This window comes from Zonotrichia leucophrys, chromosome 4 (genome assembly GCF_028769735.1).
Source record: "Zonotrichia leucophrys gambelii isolate GWCS_2022_RI chromosome 4, RI_Zleu_2.0, whole genome shotgun sequence".
Taxonomy (NCBI): Eukaryota; Metazoa; Chordata; class Aves; order Passeriformes; family Passerellidae; genus Zonotrichia; species Zonotrichia leucophrys.
This window is the reverse complement of record NC_088173.1, coordinates 53633041-53653961: the sequence shown is the minus strand read 5'-3', so window position 1 is coordinate 53653961 and position 20921 is coordinate 53633041. Positions and strand designations below refer to the sequence as shown.

The window sequence follows — 20921 nt, the reverse complement described above, 5'->3', positions numbered from 1 at the left end:
TCATCTTGATTTATCAAGCTAAGGCAGCTGTGAGGGTGAAACATGTAACGAATTGTTATCAATATTTTTATTTGCAAACAAAAGGAGTATTAGTGTTGCATCTTGGTTTCTGCCTGAGCAGAATTTGAAGCTTTTTGTAATATTTCCAGTATTTTATCAGAAATTGATGTGGTAAAAATAAAGTGGGTTAATTGAAGCCTTTTAATCTAATCTGACAGTCAGTAAAAATGTAAGTAAATGTTATTAGTATAGCTCTAATAATTCTGCTGCTAACAGGAGAAAACTTGCCTTGGATTTTTGAGCCGTTTCTATTTTGGGACGAGAGGAGCTTAGAGGTTTGTGATACTCAGTAATTTATCTTTTTGTCTGCCCCTGTGTATTTGCTGAGCCAGAGTTTATAAGAGACATAAAAGATTACAGACATTTAGGGAAGCCTCTTTGTTTTAGGAATTCTTAAACTAAATCTAAACCATCCTTTTGGCACCTCTTAAGAAGTTCCAGTTAAACAAGATCTGAAACTGGGAGAGTTCTTCACTTATCAGAGTTGGTCTCTTACATTGCTTAGCTTGCTTGGGCTTTCTAGATAAAATATTTGCTAGTCTGTCAGCTACCTTCCTTCCTTTATTATCAATCTTGATGCTAACAAGCCCATAAAAATCAGCAACACTTCTCTTGTGTTTGCATTTCACCTAGAATAGTCACAACAGAATAAGAAGTAATTAAATATTCTGGTCATGCTTTGGACTAGAAGTGTGTTGTTTTGATTGTCCTTTGCATAACCAAACATTGTGGATGGAAGCTGGATCAACCTTTGTTTCTCTTTTTGTACAGTACCTACCTAAGACAATTGGGCTCTGACCTGTGATGCAGTCACTTGACTTTGGACAAAATAAAGAAATCATTTTATCTCTTAGGTGACTTAGCTACAGGACTTTGAATGCATTAATGGGATTTATATAATGAAGTTTCTTTTTCCAGTTTTGGAAATCTTAGCATTTTCATCCAATCTGCTCCATACTTGTATTTTGAAACTCCACTGTCGTTAAGTGTGCACCACAGTAAAATAATGCCATATAGGTATTGGTTCTACAGCATCCTTTGTCTAGAGATACATTTTATTTTTGTGATTTACTGATATATTAAATATGAAGTATTTATTAGATTGCAGTATTCAGTAAGTATGTATTAATCTGGTTGATATAAACAGCCATTGAAAAAGCCAGGCAAATGTCCTTCAATAAGTGCCAGAGACAAGAGATGGTGCAAAGATTTCATTGTGTTGCCCACACATCTGTCTTGGTTATGATAATCTCTAAAGGAAGGAAAATGGAGAAGTTACTTTTGATTCCATTAAATCCTTGACCTCTTAAAAGCCTGATACTAAGGGATTCAATTAGTGGCAAGTACAGTTGTAGGTTGAGTGATTCATCCCCATGTATTCAAGTCTCACAATTCATACATAAGAATTACATCCATTTCTCACAGCTTTAGCATTCTTTAGGTAAAATATTTAATTAACTTGCCTCAGAATAAAAGGCTTGATTAGTCTTTGTCAGTGAGTGATTCATTGGGCTGTGGATTTGTCCATCCACCTTGATCAGAATCTTCTGAACCCTTAAGACAATTTCACCTAAATTGGTAAACTGGGGGTGATCACAAAAATAAATGGCCAGTTTTGTGATTGGGCAGACAAGGAGAACTTTATTAGTGGGTTTGCTAGGTTCCTGTGAAAATCATGGAAAAGATATTGTCACAGTGGGGAAAGACTCGAGCAGACCTTGCAGCTGACCATAAGGTGCAAGGCTGGAGGAAACCAGGCTTCATTAGCTCTGCAACAACTGCTTGGTTTTCTTTTCCTTTTTAAGTCTCATTATGGGAAGTGTCAGTAGCTGACAGATACAGAGAGCTTGACTTTTAGGAATGTGGATGTTACCATCTCCTTGCTGCTGCTCTTGGGAGCCCAGCCTGTCAAACACAGTGGTGAATGCAAAATGGATGAGCATGACAAAGTCCAGCCACATTTATTCAGATGAAGTATTAGGTTTTGCATGCCAGTTTTAACATGTAGGGACCTGGGCCCTTCCATCTCTTCTGAATACTTTTAGGTTATTCTACAAACTGTGGGTAATATCCACAGTTATGCAGGAGACAGGGCATGATGTAAGAATCAAAATTATTATATTCCTAACAATGGGGAAATGACCCCTTCATGTTGGTTGATACAGTTGTGGTTGGTCAATGTTTCCTTAATAATTCTGCATTGCATTTTTCTCTTGTTCCTCTTTGTGCAGAGGTGCAAAAGATAGAAGGTGACTCACTCAGAGTGGAACTGTTATTCCAACAGGAATCACTTTCTGCTGATGTGTCTTCTGTGAACTGTTGAATCACTGCCCATCTTCTGTGTCCCTAAAGAACAGGCCCAAGCAGCAGTGATTGAAACAAGTGTTAGACCACAGCTGTCCTTGAGACCAGTGTACAGGAGTCAGTAGGGTTTTGTCTGGAAAATTAATTTTCTGTTCACTTAAACCCAGGTGGTTTTTGCTTTACAAGGGTAGTGTTTCAGAGGGATGAGATACTGTGAGAAAACTAAATGGATGCAAAGTCAGTCTTGTCTCACACTCCTGCTTCACCTTCCTTAGCTCCCTATAGCTTCTCCTAGGCCTTCTGAGCTTTTGATATTGTCTCCAGAATCAAGATCTGAGACCAAAAATTAACTTTCTCTTTACACAAAATGTACTTCCTAAATGAATTTAATCCTTGGCACTTCAGGAGTCCCAGAGGCAGCTACTGGTGACCTGGGTCTGTGGTGCTGCTTACCTGAGTTTCTGTCACTGCCTGGGCTCCTGTTGACAGGGTGTTTGGAACAGAATATCCACAACTGGCATCTGGAGACTCCTAGATAAGGAGCAATATCTTCTTTTGGTTCAGACACTGTGCTGGAAGAACAAGGGGGAAGGCTGCACAGAGGTTGTTTTGAGATGTGGGGCTGTGCTTGGAACTCTGAAAGAGGATTTTATTGGGAGCTGCAGAAAAAGTGCATGAGATTTAAAAAAATTACTATTTTAACTTTTATTCTGCATTTCTTTTGAAATGGAGAGTCATCCTGAATTTGAAACTGCCTTCTGGTTTGAGCTATTACAGTAATAACAGGGCAGGTTAGCATAGGTCTCCTAGCACTGAAGGTGTGCAGCTAATACATAGTCATATAGCTTGCTGGAAGTAGTTTTTACATGAATTTGGTATAACCAGGTCACTTTAGGTCACTGTGGTAGTCATCACAGCCCTGTAAATGGTACAGTTAAACCAGTGGATACTATTTTTTCTATTAATCTTCCTAGAAAAGCCTTTGTAATCCTAATTTTCTAGGCCATTAGGGTAAAGGCAGATTACAGCTAAAGCTGGTTTATTAACTTTACTCACCTTGGGTTTAACCAGCCCAGATCTTCTTTGTTGGGTGCCTATACCTGGAGTCATTACTTTTGTCAATGGTCTTTCAAACTCGTTTTCTTACATTTAGGCCTGCGTATCCTTATCTTACTATGAAGTTGATTGAGCTTCAGAGCTGGCCCTCAACTGAGCAGCAGGTTGCACCAGGACTTTTCCAGAGGTCCCTGCCAACCTCAGTTATTTTGGATTTCTAACCTGTGCCCTCTTCACAGCATGTGAGGCGAAGTCCCAATTTATTCACAGGTACACAGCACACTGCAGTGAAGCAGCAGGAGCCCCCAAACTGTGGTGGCTGAATCTTCTTCCATCACTTCGCCCATCCGTTGAGCTGAATCTTCTTCCATCACTTCATCTGTCAGTTGAGTGATGCCACTCTGCACAGGTCCAGTCATGGTCCCTCCTGGCTGTGCCCATGCCAGGAGAGCCTTTCTTGGATCAATCCCAAATTACAAGGCACATGTCCCCACAGTGGACAACACCGGATTAGCAGTTGGCTCTGGACAGTGCAGGTGACGAGCCTGGTGCCACCGATGAGCTGAGGGGCAGAACAATGGACAGATCCTTTTCCCCATGGAAGCGCTTGTCTTAATGACAGAAATCGTATTTTTGCACGGGCTTCCTTTGCTCCTCAGCTCTCAGCTTCTGACACAGACCTCTTCTGACCGTTCACTGCAGCCTCCTGGGACGGAGGGCCAAGCCAAGGCCGTCCATCCTCAAGAGGCAGCGGTGTGTGCTCGCCCCCCGCGCCCCTCGGGCTGCAGCGCACCCGCGCCGAGCGTCTGCGCGAATGTTGCTGGGGCGCTCTGGGAAAGATTCTGCCCGGAGCTTTCGGTGAAAGTTCACAAGCGGCGGGGGAGAGCCGTGCCCACCGCGGCTCCCGCGGGGCGCGAGTGTTCGTGTCCGTGTCCGTGATTGCCGGAGCCCGCCCGGCGTTTCGGCGCGGACCAGCAGATGGCGGCGCCGCCCCGGCTGGGCGCGCAGCCCCGCGCACGGCGCTGCCGCTGAGCCCCGCTCCGGTTACAGCCCTCCCTCGCCCCCGCCCTCCGCCGCGGTGTCTCCCTCCCTCCCCGCCACCTCCCCGCCTGTCACTACCACGCCGGAGAGCCACCATGGCGCACGGCGGGCCACGCGTGTCCGCCGCTGCCGCTCCGCGCGGGGCTGCCCGGCTGCCGCCGCCGCTGCTGCTGCTGCTGCTGCTGCCGCCGCTGCTGGGCGCCGCCGCCGCGCCGCGCTGCGCGGAGCCCTGCGGCCGCCCGCGCCCCGTAGCCCTGACCCGCGGGGCGCGCAGCCCGCCGGAGCCGCGGTGGAGCGGCGGGGCGGCGGCGGAGAGCAGCCGCTCAAGGAGAGCATCCTTGGCGGGCGGCCGGGAGCAGGTCTCCCTCATCAGCACCTCCTTCGTGCTGAAAGGGGACGCGTCTCACAACCAGGCGATGGTGCACTGGACGGGCGAGAACAGCAGCGTGAGTACGAGGGGCAGCGCGGGCGGGCTTTGGGGTCCCTGCCCTTGCCGTTGCTTCGCTCTTCCAACTTGCGGGGAGCAACCTGCGCTCGGTGCGGCCGGAGCGCGCTGCGCCCGCCTCCCGCTGGCCGGCCCGGGCGGGGGAGTCCCCGCGGGCAGCGCTCGGGGTGCTGCGGGCGGTGAGGTGCCGCCGGGAGGCGAAGCGCCGCCGTGGTCGGGCCGACCCCGCGTACCCCTCGCCACTTCCCCAGAAAGTTTGGAAAGTTTGCGAGCGCGCATCTTGCAGAGGCGCCGGGTGCGCGGTGTGCGCCGCGCTGCGAGGAGGAGCAGGAGCAGGAGGAGGACGAGGAGGAAGGCAGCTTAGCTCCGGACCGGCCAGGCGGTGTCTGTGTGCGGCCGGCGTGCCCCCGGGTCTGTGTCCGGGTAAAGGAGAGGCACGGACGAACAGCGGTGCGGGGATTATCTCCTCCAGCCCCGCATGAAGTCCCAGATTAAATTGTCGAGGCTTAATCGATTCACCGCGATTCAGTCATCCCCATGTAATCTCCCCCGCGCCGCGCTCTGCCTCCTCAAGCGCCAGGGAAAGAAAAACCCGAAACAAACGGGAGATGAAATAAAACGTAGCTCTGGGCTTGAGGTGATGTGAGCAGCAGGAGTGAGAGAGCGGGACGGCGCCGCAGGTGCGTAGGGAAGTCCCGCAAAGGTCCGGAATAGCAGCAGCTCTCTGAGGGGGCTTTTACACATCGGTGCATAAAAACCTTGCTCTGGGACCACTGATACTGCATTAGAGCATCGGTGTTCACAACTTTTCACAGTTAAAGCAATGTGTCTTGCCTTTACAATCTGTTTTAGACAGTAACTCTTACAGTGGATGCCACTAATATTTTTTAAACTAATTTTCAGTTTCAACTAGTCTTCACTTCTTTATGTATTAATCCATTAATGGTTGTGTATTTGCACGGGTGGTTTCAGGGATTTGCTGCTTCTAATTTATTCTTCACTGAAACATTATATCATAACAGTGGGCGTCATGGGTAAATATTACACAGTACCTTGCACTGTCTGTGTAACTTCATAGTCAGGAAAATATCGTTATGAAAGCTTAAGATGAGCTTTCTTCTGGAGGATTTTAGTGTTTCTGGAAAACTCTTGAGTGTTTTAAGTACATTCAGCTAAGCTCCGACTCTGCTTGAACTTTGTGAATTTAGTATAAAGTTTACTTAAACTTGCCTCAGTTCAGAGTGTGTGTGTGTGTTATGCTTCCCATAAGTATGTGAATTATCATCCTTTTCCTAGGACCTGAAGTCCCGGGTTTTTGCCTGTTTTGCTAGGGAGTCAGCCAGGATGTGGAGCTACTAAGGCTCCACTGATGAGGATGCAGTGATTCCCTGAGCGTGCTGAGCGCTTATGTTAATGCTCTTGTATAATCGGGTGTCAGAGTTGAAGTCAGCATCATAAAGCTTGACACTTTCAAAGGCAGTTTTTGATTTCCTCAGGAAGGAAGTGTAAGATGATGGTCATTTTCTGTGAAAAGAAAGTGTTGCAAATCAGCAGCATCAGCTATTCTGATTCTGTCCTTCCTCCATTTCTCTGCTATTAGACGGCTGCTGTTTTTTGTGGACGGTGCTTGCAGACTGTTAGGACAGCTTCCTTGAAGAATTCAGTATTAAAAAGTTGGCATAAGTTCACTTTTTGACATAGAAGGCAAGTAACAGCTTTCATGCAAAGCATTCTGCACTCTAAAATGAATATAGTAGAACCTTGCTAATCCACAGTTATGACTAGCGGTCTCGCCTCGCCTCTCTGCAAAGATTTAATAACAGATGCTGCAGTGAGGGCTTGTATTGCTAAAATGTTATTATTTTTTCACAGTATGCTACAGCTCCCTTACTAGAATACTACCGCATAGTCTCTTCAAAAGCAAAGATAAATGGCAACTGTCAGAAGAAATGAAAGTGGTTACAGTCTTTGCTGCAACTTAGCTCTTTTTTTGTTTGCCTAGTTACTATCTACTAATTCAATTTTGCAGAAGGACACACTCATCATGAATGCCTGCAGACCTTCTGCACATTATTTATACATTCAATAAAAAATACTTTTGCAAAGTTCCTTACAAAGTATGATGCTTACTCTGCCTGCCATCAGCTGATTACTGTCAAGAAAGACAGTATTTGAACAAGTGACCTGTTAATGAAAGACTTTGCTGCCTTAACCCAAATGAAAACAGCCAGTCTTTGCGCTGGATGTTTTACAATATGACTGTCAGCATTTTTTTCAGCTTCTTTTCTTGTTAGTTAGCTTTGTTTTATTGCATGCTTCCAGAAGAAGGGCTGATTTTAACAAAGGCTTCCAGAGAAAAATGATTTGTAAAGACAGTTCTTAGAATATTTTTTCTTTATTATTATTTTTTTTTTAAATGGAAGAAATACATTAAGCTCAAAGGAAACGGGATGGCCTCTGGAGGATTGGAGAGAATTTTGCTGCATGTCTGTATGCTATATTCAAACAATTGAAAATAAGCACCTGATCCCAAACATATTTAAAGTAGTCTTGAATGTCTCTTTCTTTAAGTAGATATGTAGGAATTTATTTATATTACTCTGTTGTTTGCAGGTAGGAACACTATGATCCAGTGCTTCTCAAACCTGCCACCTTATTCTGTGTTCTTAAATCTGTGGCAAGTTTTTCCTTGTCTTGGAAGTACAGGCTTGAGTCTCAAAGCTCTGTTCTGTCCCAGGCACATTGCAGCCAAGGGAAGGGCTGTCATTCCTGCAGTGGGGTTTTGGATCGGGCCCTGCGAACCTCAGGAGGCACTCAGCAATCTGAAAGTGTCACCACACACATTTGGCACCTCATTGGAGGTACTCAGCACTTTGTAAACCAAGGAGCTAAACTAGTTTCTTTACCCTTTACAGCTGTGGCTGAAAGTTTGACAGTGATGAGCTCCAGATGATCACATATCCTCTTAAACACCTCACCTAGTAAAATAAATGAAGAAGAAATATGCAAAAGGATTATTCCTTTGAGCTCCATGATGAAGAGATAAATAGCTATAAAAGCAGAGGGGGCAGCTGCATCCCTCAGGGATGTTCACCTGCATGAACAGCTCATTGGAAGTGCTGCTGTGGAGTACTCGTGTGTGGATCAAGGGCAAATACATAAATGTGAGAGGGGCAGAGGTTAGGTTGATGTGCAGATGGAGTTTTAAAAAAATAATTTTCATTGTGTAAATCATCCTGTGCTGCAGTAGTAGGGCTGTGAGATTTTTGGTTGCATGAGATGTCTTGAGAGAAACTAGGGAGGCTATAAATTAAATTGATCCTCTCTCTTCCCTGTTCTCTGTACTGCAGAAGTCTGATGTTTACTTATTTACTTATTATCTTCTTGTAATGCTGTTAGTTTGGTGAGTTAGAGAAATGGTGGCTTTGATGGTAAAGCAGAGGATGTGGTTGCATGGCTTGTAAAGTGGACTGGAATCACTGGGAAGATCAGGATACAATTCCTTCCTTTGTTAAGAGAGAGCTGTACTGTGAGATAGGCAAATTGCTTCCAGCTTTGTGTCCTCGTTACTTTATTTTGTAGTCTAATAATTATTTACAAATCCTACGAACAAGAAGCATGTCCCCAACCTTTCTTTGCAGTGGGATGTGTAGTCAAAACCATCACTGGTGATGTAGGTCTTGCAAAGCCTGTACTTGTCACGGCAAGAATGTATCTGGTTAGTGAATTCCTGCAATTAGTATTTCTGCTCTCTGTCCCCTCTGCCCACAGAAAGCTGTTGTGTGGTCTTACTTTCAAACAAAGGCTCATGCAAGTGGAACTAATTTTCCTGCCAGTCTTAAAATATCATAAACTGAAGACATGGCAGGTGGGTGGTGCAACACACCCTGTACTGTGGGAAGGGCAAGGAATTGCCATCCGTGTAATGATAAATAACACTGAGAATTGGGATATACACAGGTGGCATGCTAAAGGAATAGCCCTTGGTGTGTTAAGCTAAATATGCATGTGCCCAGATTTACTAAAAATATGCAAGCCTTTCTGATTTGGGGGAAAAATAGTCAATTCATGACAACTTTTAAAAATCCTACTTTTCCTTTGAAGAGACCTTAGTCATCCCAGGAGCTTTTTTTTTGGTGCTAGATAAGCAACTTTGTTTGCAAAACTATATTCTTTTTGACGCTCCTGAAGATTTCCCGTTCTGCATTCATACTAGCTGATTAAAAAAAAAAAATCAAAGCCAAAGCAGAAATAGGGGGAGAATGAGACTTGTATTCACAATTGATTTTGATTCAGGGGCTGCTCTTCATGCTGTGTGCAGACTGCTAAAGTAGTGTGAGCAGGACTTTGGCCAGCTTCTTCCAGTTTCATGGTGCTGGTATTTAATTTTTTTGTTTGTTGTCAAAATATTAAGTCCATGCAGGTGCTTATTTGTCCAGTAACTTGATGTCATGATCCCCCATAAACATGGAAAATAAATATAAATATGCCATAATTTTTTTTTAGTCCCAAAAAGCAGTGACTTACCACAAAGAAAGATTTATTGCATGTCTACAGATATTGCTACACACAAAAACTTTAGCTGATACCGACTTGTTTATATTTGATATACAGATACTTTGTTTAATTTAGAAACTTTCTCTTTTTGATACAGTTTCACCATTATGATTTGTAGAGGCTGGTGATGACTACATGTATTCTTCTGGCAGATGTTTTATTTAATTGTTTTTTTGTTTTGTTCAGTTGCAAGCAGTTGTGAGGAAAACTATAAAAAGCATTGAGTTCAACATTACTGTAGCAGTATCTGTAATGGTAAATGGAGTTATCTATGCAAACATGGCTAAAGTCTATTTCTGGTAAGGTTTGGGTGGTGGCTCTGCAGAGTAGTCAGGCTACATTTTATGAAACTAAAGGGAGCATGAGGTCAAAAATCCTGACAGCTCAGACCTTTGATAAATGGCAGATATATTGCAAAGTGAAAAGTAGATTTCCCATAGGGAAGGTTTTTCTTAAAATTCCTTGAGATGATAGTGTGATTATAAAAACAAACAGAAACCAAACCCAATAATCATATTTGAATGGAACAGCAGAATCCCACATGGAAAACAGAATGATTTTAATCTGATTGAAGTAAGGAGTTTAAAATTTCTTTTTCCTTTTTCTTTTTTATTGGTATAAAGTTTCTGGCTTACTTCATCTATTTGCTTCTACCAGCCTCTGTTTTCCCTCTCTACCAGCCTTACATCTGGCTGTAAGTCATATTGCTGCCTGCTGAGCTCTATCCTCATCTCAGCAAATTCCAGCTGCTAAAGGAAAGGGAGATTGCACCTCTTCTCATCCCCTAAGTAGACACTTAAAATTGATATAAACTAATTAGTAAATGTGTATTTCAAGCATGCTTCAAAGTCCTCCTCCATGAACCTGCAGCCATACCTGGTTTTACCTGGTTTGCTGGTTTGGCTGGCATTACCTAACTCGCTTAGGAACAAACTATTATAACAAAATTACTGTGCTGACAACTGGGATAGGCTCACTTTAAATCTAAGAAGGAAATATGGCAATGTACACTCTAGAGAGAGACCAGATTTAAATCCTCCCTGTGATACTGCTGTATTACACGTGCATGGTAAACAAAGCAATCATAAGGGATGTGTTTAGGCTGGGGATAGCAGCTCACATATCCCTGTGGGAATATAATGCATTCTTCCCAAGCTGATGGTCTTAGAAATCTACTGATATACATCTTTGGAGAAAGAACTGAGGACGTCCCTTTTGACTTTATTAAAATTCAATACAGTAGAAGATTATTTTTTAAAGAATGGAAGGGGGAAATTATGATCTTTTCATAAAAACAGTAATTGTTCTGCTAAAATGGGAAGCTTTGTAAGGTATGGACCACCTTATGAATTTAAAACATAAAAGTGCCCAAGTTACAGAAGCTTTTATGCCAAGTCCTTTGCCTGTCCAAATATAATATTTTATATTTGTGTCAGTTAAGACCAAAGGTTGTTGACATAAAGGAGAGAGAATGGGCAGTACAATCAAGTGGATCCTTCTGTTGTTCTGAAAATTCAACCTCATTTATGCAAAAGCAGAAAGTATAGGTTGAAACTATTCTGCAGTATATGACTTGTTGCTGTAGCTCAGAATGAAACTTGATAACCTGCAACATCTTCAGAATTTTTATTCTCAAAGTCTCACATTGCTTACCAAACATTCCCATCCCCAACCCCCTGTCCCAGTAATAATAATTTAAAACTCTAACAAATCACCAATGACAAAACCACTTTTAAAGAAATAATGTGTGGGATCCTTTGCTGTGCTTTACTTCTTTAGGAAGGAGGAAATTCTCCACTGCAAGGGCGGTGAGACACTGTAAAGAGCTGTCTGGAGAAGCTGTGGGTGCCCCATCCCTGGAGCTGTCCAAGGCCTGGCTGGATGGGGCTTTGAGATACCTGGTCTAGGGGAAGGTTTTGTGCCTATGGCAGGGGGATTGGAACTAGATGAACTTTATGGTCCCTTCCAGACAAAACCATTCCGTGATTCTGTGATCCAGCCATTAAGTCTAAGCTTGGACTTCTGCAGTAGGAAGGAGATGGAGAAGGTCTCTGTTTGACCCCTGACAATGTTAACAGACATGCTTGAGAAAACTGGGTACATCTGCTGGGCTTGCTGACTCTGGTGTGATGAGTAGAGAAGTGCTGGGCTTGTGAATCCTGCTGGGAGTCACCAGCCCTGGGTGAGGCTGTTGTGGGAAGGGCAGAGATGCTGAGGTGCTGCTGCCTTGCAGGACTGAGGGTCTGGCAGAGCTGGTGATGCTCTGCACAGCCCTGTCACCACTTCTGGGAGCTCCAAGCAAGAATTGAGGTGCAGTTGATGCCTGGGGGAAATTTAAGGCTTGGCCAGAGACAGAGCATGAGGTTCCAACAGCTGTAGGATTAAATTGAAGCTGGATAGTAGTGCCAAAGAACTTTTGCCAGTTACCTCACCAGTATCTTCTGAAATATCTCTTGCCTTTCATAGATGATTTTGCAGTTTCCTACCTGCAAGATGAGAATAATAGTACTTCTCCATCTCTTAGGATGGATTTTGTCTAAAAATTAGCTTTGCACTTTGATATTAAAGTAATGGTTATCACCTAGAAGAAGCAGGACTATCACATCTGTGATTTCTAATTCCTTTGACAGCACAGCCCAGGAATTAGAAATGAAAAGACTCTCACAAGTCATGCAAACTTGTCTGCTTGTTCTGATGTTTGTTTTGATCAAGGCTCCTTTTATTGTGTAGTCCAGTTTAATTTAAATGCCTAGATTCTGGCACTTCAAGATCATTCAACAGTCTTAAGATTATGTGACTAAAAACAGTATCAGTGAAATTTAAACTGTATTTAATATGATTTTTCTGCCTTTGTTTAGCAGCTTAATCAAACAACTATGTTTCTTTCTCAGTGTTTGTACTTTTTCTGCTCTTGTAAATGAATAATTATTTCTCTGAATAACATTTTTTTAACCTTTTAAGTTTTGTTTTGTAGTTCACTTTTTCTAGCTCTTTAATTGCACCATCTGGATAGGACAATACCTAGATAGAATAGTTCCTATTGTGTATCTGATGGCCACACTTTTAGAAATGTACTTGCAAACAGAGATTATTGTTAATTTCTGGCATCCTTCTAATCATCATCATGATTATCTGTTCTCCTAAAGAGAAAATCACAAAACAGTAAATTGTTTTTTCTTTTAAGGGAAGTCATTAAAACACTTAATTTGTTCATTAGTAAAAAAAAAAGCTGTTTTCTGTGCTTTCTGTACAGTAACATTATTAAAAATTTGTTCTAGTAGATAAAGTAGATGTATTTAATGGTTTTTTTCCCCCCATTCAGTTTATGAACTTTGTTTCTTTGTCACTGGTGCACGGTAAAGCTGCATGAGTGTTGCAGCATCATATTTGGGAGCACCAACCCCTGTGAGTGTCCTCACTCCTGTGGAGCAGTACACCCATGTTTACTGGCCAGTGTGTTAAGTTTTAGCAGATGGCAAGCTACACTCTAACACTTTTATTTAATCACAGTAACTGTCTGTGGTCTGGTCCCTGGACTGCAAGTGCCCAGGGAAAGAGCAATATTCCTGCATGTGTATGAGCAATATGTGTACTGGGGTTCTGAGTTGGTAACATTTAGGTGCTGTGTAATACCAATAAATAATGATGATGATGATTGAGAATCAAGCTGTTCCACCTGTAAATGTTACCAATGTGCAGCTTGGCCACCCTAACTGAGCTATGGTGGAGAAATGTTGCTTTTCTCAGGTGGTGAAGAAGAGCCTGTTTATGATTAATGCATTCCCATGCTTCCCTCCACCAACAATTGTCACTGCAAGACAGGTGCCCAAGGGAATGGAGCTGGAGGCTGAGAGGAGGATGTTGGAATCACTCTTTGAGCTTTCAGCACTGTTTCACAGTGGTAAATGTGACTGAGTCTGAAGAAATTGTTGTTTCTTCATTGAAAACACAATTGTATCAGTGGTAGTAGGTTGCCATAAAATCCTCCAGGGGTACAATAAGGTATTTTTCCTGTGTTTGCTAGCAGAAAGATACCTTGTAACTTGGTCTTTTCAGAGGATTGGAGCTGTTTGTGAAGTCTGACACATCTAAATCTGCAGCAGCACTCATTAAGTCTTGCCATTTATGGAGAGCAGAATACGCTTTTCTCAGCTCTTGTTTTATGCTCCCAGCAATTGTTTTGGGTGTTCAGCCTAAGGAGGCACCAGTGTTAATGTAGGTAGAGATAAGAGTGTAACCCTGAGGGAACTCGTGAGCCCCTTGTGTATGGGCAGCTCTATTTATGCATGGCTTTTGAAGGGCTCCATGGATGAGATATAAAACCAGAAATAAACCAAAGCAGCATGTGAACAGGAACAGGTGGATTAGGGGACTTTTTTCTTGGTGCAGAGATCTTTACTTCAATTACCACACCCCCAATGGGGTCCAAATGGATGTCATGCACATATGCAGTGCTCTAACAATCAGCCTGGTACAGACCCCATGAGGTGAATTCTGGGGAGATTTGTGGCACCAAATGCCTGAAATTCCCACAGACCTGGCTGTTGATGCTAGAACACATTGGACTGCTGGAGCAGATGGATGTCATAGAAAGACTGATGCTCTTGTGCCCACCTCACCTCAACCTGCAGTGGTTTTCCCAGTGGAAAAGGAAGTCAAAATCAGATTATCAGGATCTGCCATGCATGTGTGTGTTTGTACTTACAGGCTCTAATCTTGATGGTTCTTGACTAAAGAAACAAACCCCTGTATCCTACTCCATGGCAGGTTGGAATCAGTAAATTTCTATCTGTAAGTTCCCAGCTGGTTTTGGGAGGGATCCCTCTCTGCTCCCTCTTTCTGAGCACTTTGTGTGGCTCTGTTGAGAGCAGTGAGGGTTCACATTAATGTGGCTGCCTTACACTATTCTGCATAGGTGCTAAGTGAACTTCATTCCTTCTGACCTCTCTCACTTCACTCTTGTAACCTGCACTCATTGAATTGCTGTGCATGAGGGTTTGGAATCTTCAGTATTGTTGTATTTTATGAGGTTAGAGCATAGAAAAAGCTTTCTTCTCCCAAGCACAGATGCCTCCTCATAGGCAGTAGGACTTCATCAAAGTTGCAGCTTTTGATGTAAAAGGCCATTTCTTATTTTGCTAATTTGTTTTGCTTTTAATCAGTGGTTTCCTGTGTTTCCCTGCCTGTTGCCCAACCACAAAAGGGCTGGTATATGGAAAGGTCTCATCTGCCTTGAGAGCAGTCCTGAAACTTGTTCTTTGCCCTGAGAAGTACAAGCTGAACTGAAACTATGCAAAACATTTATGCTGAAAGCTGTGTCCTGAGCACCAGTGACAGATTACAGAGGACTGACACTGAACTCTCTGGTTGCCCTGAACTGTATTGGCGCTTGGGGTAGAAAATTGGGAAGCTGTTACTGTTAGTGGTTCTGGGCTTTTCTTTCTCCCTGAATGAGGGAGGCCAATACTGGTGGAGTCAGCTGAGATCTGATCCTCTTCTTTTTGTACTTTCCCAGCCTGATAGGAAAAACAAATATGAAAGAATCCAAAGTTTCTTCTTTCCTCTCTTGTATGTGACATCCACCAAGATGCTGCTGACCACATGCAAGAGGGAAGAGGATGTGTGGATAGAGCAAAAGTGTCCATGTTTTTTGAGCAAGCAGCCCACTGTCAATGTACTAAATTTCTCTCAGGTCACAGATACTATTATTTAACACTGTCTAAAACCACTTTAAAGAAGAGAAGCAAAAAAATGTGTTGCATGTCAGCTGAACAGCATTTTGTAGCTCTGTGAAACCCACTTTCTGATTCACTGATTAAGTTGCTGGTTCCTGTCAGCTTCTGTGAAGTAAGATGCAGAAGGAACACATTCCCTGCATGTAGGCTGAATAAGGCACCTTTGCTTAAAACTTGTAGCTCAGTGCACACGTTTTCAGTTCCTAATGAAATACATATGTTCATCTTCCTGCAGCCTCTCTCAAGGGCTACTGGGCAGGGCACTGAGGGCTACTAACAAGATCTTCTTTTCCTTCCTACCTTTCTTCCTCCTCTTCCAACTGCTTTAAACCATGGTTTTTTATAAAGTGGGCTTCATTTAGAAGGCTTTGAGCCTTTTAATAATCTCATTGCTCCTGGAAAACCCTAAGAGAGAATTTTTTAAATTTATTATATAAACACCTTGTACCTCTGTTCCATTCCTTGATTTAAAAATCCTTGATAGGGAGATGACTGATATCAGACAACCATATGTAATCCATGTGAGAACTGGGTTGTTAGCTGGTAAATTATCAATATAAATTGGTTTTTTTGTGGTTTAGTTAACTGCAGAAAGGCACTTCTTAAACTGACATGAACTGCTACAACATAAGAATTGAATAAAAGACAAGTTTCTTAATCAGTGGGTGGACTTGATTTAGTTTGATCAGTCTGCTAGCACACAGGAATGTTCAGGGTGCTTTTGTGTGTGTTTCTGAGGCAAGAGATGCTTTATGAATGCTGGAGCTGCATGAAAAGAAGTTCCTCCACTTCCTGTTTGAATCCATGTCCATCTATTGGGAGGGATTACATCTTGGCTCTAATGTTCCTAACTGTGAAGACACTGTTCCTGAAGATGGGAATGTAAAGCTACAGAAGGATGTAATTTTTATCTTGTTTGCAGAAACTGCCAGCAAGTCTGGTTATTGCATTGCTGTACTTTGTGAAGTGTATCAAGGCTTCCCTGAGGGAGCAGAGCTCAGCTCAGTGTGATGTTTCACAGGGGTCCATAGCTCAGAAGTTGAACCCATTGAGATGAGAGCACTGAAATTCACATTTAGGCTGAGACTCTGTGCCAGGAAATAATATATAGAGTTCATAGTCTTTGATCCACAGTCTGTTGTATATGGATGGTTTGCACAAAACAGGCAAGCTTTTATTTTTAGACTTATATTTATTGAGTGAACCTCAATTGTGATTGTCACAGTCACTATCAGTGAGTCAGAAACTTTGCTCCCTTTCAGGCAAGTTCTGCAGCTGTCCATTGTTTCTGTTACTTCCTCATCTGCTTTTTTTTGTATGTCTCATTCCTCCTTCCTCCTTCCTTTGTGTGTCTCCTTTGTTAGTCTCCCTTCATTTCCTTCTCAGTATTAAATCACCTTTCTCACCCTTGAGGGCTTGAATAGCATCATCTTCCCCATTCCATCTGAAAAATAAAGATCTTGAAAGCCATGGTTAGTTGTGACACTGACATGTCATCAGTTTGGGAGTTGTCCTTCCCATCAAAATAGATGTTCACAGTTGGTCACATGTTGTGTGCAGAATTGGACACACTCCGTGGCATTGCTTAAGGAAATCTTGCGTTCATGGCAGGACTTGTGGCTCTGGAGCATAGCAATAGCAGATGTTAAAAAAAACAACTGTCCCCAAAATACATCATCTTACTTGAAACTGGCCCAGGAATGTTATATTTCACCTAATGCCCCAAATTGAAAGCTGGGAAGAGATCCCTTAAACTTACCTAGGGTTAGTTTTGGATTGGGGACATACTATGAAGTACACTGCTTCTGTATGAGCTTCCAGGTGAGTTTAAATAATCATAATTAGAAATGAAATACTCAAAATTCCATTTCCAGTTCTGTGATCTGCACATGCCATCTAATAAGAATTTGAAATGACTTGGTTGATCATCCAAGTGTAATAGAAAAATAATCATAATCTATTCAATGTTAGATGTAATATATAAAAGAGGTACTGTGAGCAAAACACAGCTTCTGAAATGTCAATTGCTGTGGATTTTATTGTCTGGGTTAAGTTCAAATATTAGTGAATGTCATTCTCATACTTGGGTGATGTCATTCTGAGGTGGGACTTTGCCAAGTATGCCTCATTATTATTTTTTGCAGCTGATAGGCAATGAATTCTTTTTCCTTTAAATGAAATTAAATATTTACAAGCTGTTACTTACTGCAGGAATTTAAATGAATGAAGCTTGTTTTGGAAACAAACACAATCTGAGGAAAGCAGAGACAGTAAATGAGTTTGAAGCTGTCACAGGAGGCAACTTTGAATCTCATATATCCAAGCTGTCACTTTATCAGAGCCCCCAAAACACGAGAGTCAAAAGCAGAAACATGTAAGGTCTTGGTTTCTGGCATAGCTTATTTCTCTGATGCAAGTGCACTTGCTGTGTAGTCACTGAGGTTCATGGACTGAAAGAAGATGAACAGATTTAGAGTGCTTTTATCTAACATGAAATTGTTACTGTCTTATGGGAGTGACTTCTAGGAAGAACATGAGAATGTCTGTACTAGGCTGGACCTGTGGATATTTAGGGAAGAGCATCAGACTCAGATGACAATATTGTGATCCTTCACCAGACAGCTTTTCTGGCCAACAGCACTTTGTAGCTCAGGGGTAGCTGTAAAAACTTCTCAGGTGCAAGAAGCACCTTGTTTGTAAACATGAAATGAGAGGGAGGATGAGCTCATGTACTTGCTAGTACTGGATTTCTATTATCCTTTCCATAAAGCTAAATGAATTAAAATTTTGGGGTATATTCTCTGAGTAATTAAGATTTTGTGGATTTGTCTCTACATTTTAGAATTTTAAAACAATTTATTGATTCTTATTGATTTAAATAGTATTTAAAGTCAGAAAAATTATATGAAGTAACAAGTAGATCTATCAACACAATGTACAAATGATATGGTTTTTTTCTATTGTAAGTTTCTCACCAATTTGAGTACTTTAAAGTGTGTTATTTATCTTGAGTGAATGCTGTTTCTGGAAAGAAAGATGCATGGCAAAAGCAGTTTTAGATGTCTTTTTGTTTCTTTGGAATTTATTAAAGCATCCTTTTAGATGTGTGGATGATGGTGCTGTCATATACAAAAAGCACAAAGTATCCCAGATGTTTTCCTAGGTTATTTGAAGTTGAATAAATGTTCATTAAATGGACAACTTCATCTAAGCCAGGATTAATTTTAAATTCAAGCCATTATTCCTTTGGTAAATAACCAATACTTTGTATGTTGTTATCAACAAGTGAGTCTCATTTTTAATTTATGGAAGCTTACCTGAGAGTATTCAAGTGTCTCACCCCTTCCATGTATGAAAATATGCCTTTGATGTCTCAGCATTTGACTTTAAAACAGCTGATCTTCTGGTGTGCTGTATAATAAAGTTGTTTTGATACATACAAGAAATTCTGCTTGTTTGTTCCAAGTTTGCATGGCACAGTTAAGCTAGATTTTTGTTCAGTAAAAATTGGTGATTCTTTTGAAATGGAAATCAATCCTTTTCTCTTAAGTTGCTTAAAAGGTTTATTAAACAGGCATGATCAAGTTTCTTAGATTTTAAGAAGTGCTGAAGGTGAATTTTGAAAATTTTGCTCATTATTATTTACAAATAGCTTGTCATTTTTAAATAGAGATTACTAGTGCTCTCTTTCAATTTTAAAAATTGTTTTGAAGGTCGTCATTAAAAGCATTCTATCTATAGACTCTCTGGAAACCTGGGCTGTGATTGTATTTCTCAGCTATGAATGAAGCATCACCATTTCATTGGCTTAAGTTTCATCCATTATGGAAGGATCCTTGGCTTTAATTTGTCTCACAGGTAATGGAATGTTAACAGTAATGGGAAGAAAGAGGTACAAGAGCCTACAAAATGGACAAAAGTAAACAGAAACAAGTAATAACCCAATATATAAATAATATATATATTGGGTTATTATATATATATATATAATATTTTATATATATATAAATAATATAATATATAGGTGATAACCCAATATATAAAATTATATTTTAATGGTTGAATTCCACACTGTTCTTCCTCTTCATTTTATTTACTCTAAAATTCTATATTATTGCATTTATCTAGAACAAACAAGCCTCTTTGCATGAGCTGAGGATTGTTGTTTTTTACCTTTCTTTGTCTTACTCTCTCTTACTTCCCTACCTTCCTTTCTATGGATTGGTTAATTGAAATTTTCTAGCTGTTGTGTGTTCAGCATCACCAGGGTCAGCATGTTACATATGGAAGACACATCAGCTGAAGGAAACTAATATCCCAATCAACTTACTACCAGTGCAGGTAGAGGGAAACCAGCTGGCAAGAGTGAATTGATTTCTGCATCAATCTCCTTGCTCAGGCAATCAATTCAGCAGAGAGAAACGAGACCTGAGTCCTCATCACTTCCCTGCAGCAGAAGGCTCCCTGTAGTGGAGTTCCATTGTCCCCAGCTCTGCTGCACTCACTGAGCTGTGAGAGCTGGGCTTCTCCCTCTGGTGTCACTGAGCCCCAAGGCTCTGCAAGGCCACGGCAGCTTCAGAGTGTTTTGGGGCAGATCCTTGGGCTGATGCTGCCACCCCAGTGGTCATCCTGTTGGTTACCAGCTATTTAAGCCCCCAAAGCATTAGGTGGCTCTCATCTCTCTTTGCTAACAGCAGGAGGCTCATCCTGACAACAAAAGCAGCACCAATTTGTAATTTTTTGTAGCTTCTGAATCACATGCTCATAATTCTGAGGAATGACACAAAAGTAGGTATCATTATTATATCTACATGGTGTGGTGGTTTGGGGAGGAAAAAAAGGTTTTCTTCCTTCACTTTTTTTTGTTGAAGGAACAGTGGTGCAGCAAACCAAGTCTGTTCAGTACTAAAAATTTTCAGGGCATTATAGTGTGTAACTTAGGTAATTGCTTTAATAGTCTAGTTAAGGAGAAAATAATTAGAAGGCTAATTTGGGTTCATCCTTCCCTATTACTACTTAAAGATGTTGACTGTGGAGTTCTGTTACTGCTTCATTTAGCTTGACTATTGCAATGAACTAACTCCTTGTATGTCAGGCTGTCCTCGTTCAGAGGTGTTGCAGGATCAGAGCCTGTGGCACTTGTGGCACTCCTGGTACCATAGAATTGGGAGCAAACAGGCTGACATTGGCTTACACAAGGGAACAGACTTGCTCTGCTTTGGTCCCAAAGGTGTCATTGATTCTATTTGCACTGCATGGTCAAATATTTGTCCATGGTATCAGAGAGGTTGTTGTAGGGCCATGTTTGTCACAAATAGTGACAATAGGATAGTATAATGTCAGCATGTCGTGGTGCAAATGTCATCATTTTGTGTGACAAATTGTCCCCAAGGACAGACTCTTTAAGAGATCCTAACAGATGTTGGAAAAATGAGTAAGTTTAGATTGATTCTATTTGTGTCATATTCAGGAACAATCAGAAGTTTAGAAAGAAAAGCTTGCAGCAATTTGTATCACTTTTCATTCTTGAAGGGTCTTTGATAATGTCACAAACTTTGGTCATTATATACGTGATGCTTCCTTAGCAGGCAAATTTGTTGATGCATCACGCTTCAAGGCAGCTCCAGAGATGACAATTTTTCAGTAATAAATATGTTTAATTGGACTGTTCTCCATTTGTAGCAGACTGGATTTTCCTATTTTAACCACAAAATAGTAGGAGA

The 20921-nt window shown here is 41.6% G+C and overlaps 1 protein-coding gene across 7 annotated transcripts in view; it reads left to right on the top strand.

Moving 5' to 3' along the window:
* The first annotated feature begins 4731 nt into the window (after positions 1-4731).
* Positions 4732-20921, top strand: part of SORCS2 (sortilin related VPS10 domain containing receptor 2) — a 538682-nt gene continuing 522492 nt past the window's right edge. For all 7 annotated transcript variants that reach the window (XM_064711730.1, XM_064711728.1, XM_064711726.1 and 4 more), the window contains exon 1: positions 4732-4907. In XM_064711730.1, the coding sequence (XP_064567800.1) occupies positions 4878-4907 (30 nt within the window). In that variant the 5' untranslated portion in view covers positions 4732-4877. The remainder of the gene's footprint in view (positions 4908-20921) is intronic.